Source organism: Cervus canadensis, chromosome X, assembly GCF_019320065.1.
Source record: "Cervus canadensis isolate Bull #8, Minnesota chromosome X, ASM1932006v1, whole genome shotgun sequence".
NCBI classification, from domain to species: Eukaryota; Metazoa; Chordata; class Mammalia; order Artiodactyla; family Cervidae; genus Cervus; species Cervus canadensis.
In genome coordinates, this window is record NC_057419.1 from 113,684,780 (window position 1) to 113,688,928 (window position 4,149).

The 4,149-nt window shown below is 39.6% G+C and overlaps 1 protein-coding gene across 1 annotated transcript; it reads left to right on the forward strand.

The window, feature by feature from the left end:
• Nucleotides 1-2,063: 2,063 nt before the first annotated feature.
• Nucleotides 2,064-3,398, forward strand: LOC122435967 (integrator complex subunit 6-like). Its single transcript, XM_043460082.1, has 3 exons — nt 2,064-2,424; nt 2,826-2,919; nt 3,291-3,398. Exons 1-3 carry the CDS (start codon nt 2,319-2,321, stop codon nt 3,388-3,390), a joined length of 300 nt encoding a protein of 99 aa, XP_043316017.1. The 5' UTR covers nt 2,064-2,318; the 3' UTR covers nt 3,391-3,398.
• Nucleotides 3,399-4,149: the final 751 nt, after the last annotated feature.

The window sequence follows — 4,149 nt, forward strand, 5'->3', positions numbered from 1 at the left end:
ATTCTTATACTCCACAGTCTACTGTTTTTTTCCTCTTTATTGGATACACTTTTTCATTCTCTTTTCTGCTTTTTCCCCTCCAAATATTGTAATTATTCTCGAATCCCACCATTTTTCTCTATCCCTTAGTCCACACTGCTGAATTGCTCACCAAGCTACTACAGTATAAGTTCTTCACCAGTGTCCCTATTTTCCAACTTCCCTCTGCCAGCCCATTTTCTGACCTGCAGCCGAAGTGATCATGTCAACACAAAAATCAGGATGCATGCCACATCCATGCTGAAAACTCATCATCACCTTTACTAGGCACTCAGGGCACAGTCTGAACTGCTGACTCTGGTCCACCGGCTCTGCCCGACCTGGCTCTGCCATCCTCTCCTAATGCGTGTCCTACTGTCTCCTCCTTGGTTTCTCTGCCTTTGTCCTCCGCTCCGTGGTCCCTGGCCAGTCCCTTCCCCGGGGCCCCGTGTATGCCCTTACCTCAGCCTGTAAGTCTTCCTATGTTTGTGCACAGGCTGGCTCTCTCCTCCTCCAGCTCCTGCTCTCTGTCCCATCCCAGCTTACTTTTTCCCCAACACAAATTCAAACTATAATTATTTCTTTTTTTTCATTTATTTTTATTAGTTGGAGGCTAATCACTTTACAATACTGCAGTGGGTCTTGTCATACATTGACATGAATCAGCCATGGATTTACATGTATTCCCCATCCCAATACCCCCTCCCACCTCCCTCTCTACCCAATCCCTCTGGGTCTTCCCAGTGCACCAGGCCTGAGCACTTGTCTCATGCATCCAACCTGGGCTGTTGATCTGTTTCACCATAGATAATATACATGTTTCAATGCTGTTCTCTCGAGACATCCCACCTTTGCCTTCTCCCACAGAGTCCAAAAGTCTGTTCTGTACATCTGTGCCTCTTTTTTTCTGTTTTGCATATAGGGTTATCATTACCATCTTTCTAAATTCCATATATATGTGTTAGTATGCTGTAATGTTTTTTATCTTTCTGGCTTACTTCACTCTGTATAATGGGCTCCAGTTTCATCCATCTCATTAGAACTGATTCAAATGAATTCTTTTTAATGGCTGAGTAATATTCCATGGTGTATATGTACCACAGCTTCCTTATCCATTCGTCTGCTGATGGGCAGCTAGGTTGTTTCCATGTCCTGGCTATTATAAACAGTGCTGCGGTGAACATTGGGGTGCACGTGTCTCTTTCAGATCTGGTTTCCTCGGTGTGTATGCCCAGAAGTGGTATTGCTGGGTCATATGGCAGTTCTATTTCCAGTTTTTTAAGAAATCTCCACACTGTTTTCCATAGTGGCTGTACTAGTTTGCATTCCCACCAACAGTGTAAAAGGGTTCCCTTTTCTCCACACCCTCTCCAGCGTTTATTGCTTGTAGACTTTTGGATAGCAGCCATCCTGACTGGTGTGTAATGGTACCTCATTGTGGTTTTTGATTTGCATTTCTCTGATGATGAGTGATGTTGAGCATCTTTTCATGTGTTTGTTAGCCATCTGTATGTCTTCTTTGGAGAAATGTCTGTTTAGTTCTTTGGCCCATTTTTTGATTGGGTCATTTATTTTTCTGGAATTGAGCTGCAGGAGTTGCTTGTATATTTTTGAGATTAATCCTTTGTCTGTTGCTTCGTTTGCTATTATTTTCTCCCAATCTGAGGGCTGTCTTTTCACCTTGCTTATAGTTTTCCTTTGTTGTGCAAAAGCTTTTAAGTTTCATTAGGTCCCATTTGTTTATTTTTGCTTTTATTTCCAATATTCTGGGAGGTGGGTCATAGAGGATCTTGCTGTGATTTATGTCGGAGAGTGTTTTGCCTATGTTCTCCTCTAGGAGCTTTATAGTCAAACTATAATTATTTCACTTGCTCATTTTGAACTTACTGACTCCTGAGAATTTTTCAGTTCTGAGATTTCTCCATGGTATATTCTCCTACTATGAAATAAATAATTTTAGAAACCAAGGAGCACATGAATGTCCATGAAGGGTTGATGTAAGACACCTAATTGTAGTTCAATCTCCATATTAGGCTTCCAGAAGCCTCTGTCATTCACAATATCCATGAGCAGGGGATGGAAAGTGGTCATACCCCACTTGATGGCTTCTTCTCAAAATCTGCTCCACCAGAGCTTATGAATATGGTAGGAGATGGTATCCCACCCAACCAGTTAGATGCTCTATCCAGTGACTTAACCAGCTTCAGCCGAGGTGGGCTGATTCACAAACCTTCTAGTAATGCCCTCTAGGAGGACTCATTGCCAGCTGTCTCTCTACAGATGACCAAAAAGCCATCGCAATGTCTCCACCTGGAATGATGCCCCCAAAACCACCATCAGGTCCAGAGGAAACCAATGCTGATATAAAACATCAATTAAGGAAGGAAATTCGACAGTTTGGACGAAGTATGTTGTATAACAGTTTCTATCATACATACCATTGGAAGACTCTCATTCTGTGGTTTAGAATAGATTGAGCATATCTCTTAAGGCTCATTAGTTCCCAGAAATGAGCTTTCACATAATTTAGAATGATTCCTTTATAGTTTACAATATAACATATTTTTCTCTTTTTTTCCCTTTTTTCTCTTTCTTTTCCTTTTTTATTCTTACTTGGATATTGTTTACAAAAGTTTTATTATTAGATGTATTCAGGTGTCTTTATTTAAACATTAAAAACATATATATTGTGTAACATTCTAGTTTATGAAGAATGGTTAATGAGTTTATTGGATACACCAAGACTGAATTCTAACTCAACTTTATATTTGAGAACTACTGAAAGTTTATTTTTTAAACATTTTCAGAATATGAAAAAATCTTCAAATTGCTTAAAGAAGTGCAAAGACCTCCAGAAGTAAGGAAACAACTTGTTGAATTTGCCATCAAGGAAGCAGCAAGGTGAGTGTAAAGAAGAACTCTCCATTGTTTTTAGGGAGTTGGGCCCGATGCAGTGCTGGGGTGAGGGGTGGGTACAGCCCCCCTGGTATTTCTCAGACCCAAATCCTTTGTGAGAGTTAAAGTTGTCTCCATAGTTATTTAGGTTGATATTATTTGAGTCCATCTCATTCTTCCAAGCTCCTCTTCTCACCAGAGATTGATTGGGCCCTGAACCTCAGTTGACACTCTATATTTGCTGGATTGTCTCTTACCATCAGGGTCCATTCATATTCTTTTGTAAAATTAAGCTCCTCTTTCTGTTCCCTACAGTGCTCCTACATGATAGTTTCTTTGCATGTCTCTTGGTTAATGACTTGTCTCTTTATTTTCAGATTTAAAAGAGGGCACTTAATCAAGCACCTCGAGATAATACTAGAAAAAATAGATTCTGACCATTTTCTCAACAAAGACACTTGCATTCCAAACATATAATCCTGTTATTGTCATGATCAATAAGAAATAATGAACAGATTACCGTCTTCTGGAATGGAATGGAGTGTTGTTAAAGCCTCTCAGTATGTATTTAGTTAACAAAATTGTCTCCAGAGGCTAAGGAAAAGCATTGGAAATTTAATGTTATAAATTTCTGTTAGTAAAAGCTGGGCATTTGCCCTAAGCATTTTATTTGAATGAATAATTTGTTGTTTTTCTTCTCACCTGAGGTGGGGGGGTTATTAAATCATCCAGTAAATACTGTTACAGTTCTGGTTTCTTCAGCATGTCACCATGTGTAGCTGGTATTTATTACTGCATCCTTTCCCTATCCATTTCTTATTTTTTCTCCCGAAGCAGCACTGAGGCAAAACTCAGCTGGTTTTGGTGCTTGGCTTCAGGGAGGACTCAAACCTCAATTACAAAAGGGTCTGGACCATTAGATGTCCTCCCAGAGTTGAGTTGTTGTAATTTTTCATTAACTCTAACCACAAAACATGAAAGTACTAAGAAGAGCTCTAGACATTCTGCACATATCTTAGACCCTGTGTAGTTGCAACACAATTTCCTTTGATAGTCAGGTTCCATCACTCCATACTATAGAGGAACTCCATTTTGGGGGGGGGTTTGGTTTAGTTTTTGTTCTTTATTTACTTTTTTATTTTAAACCTCTTTATTTTATATTGGCATATAGCCAATTAACAATGTTGTGATAGTTTCAGGTGGACAGCAAAGGGACTCAGCCATAAAAACATATAC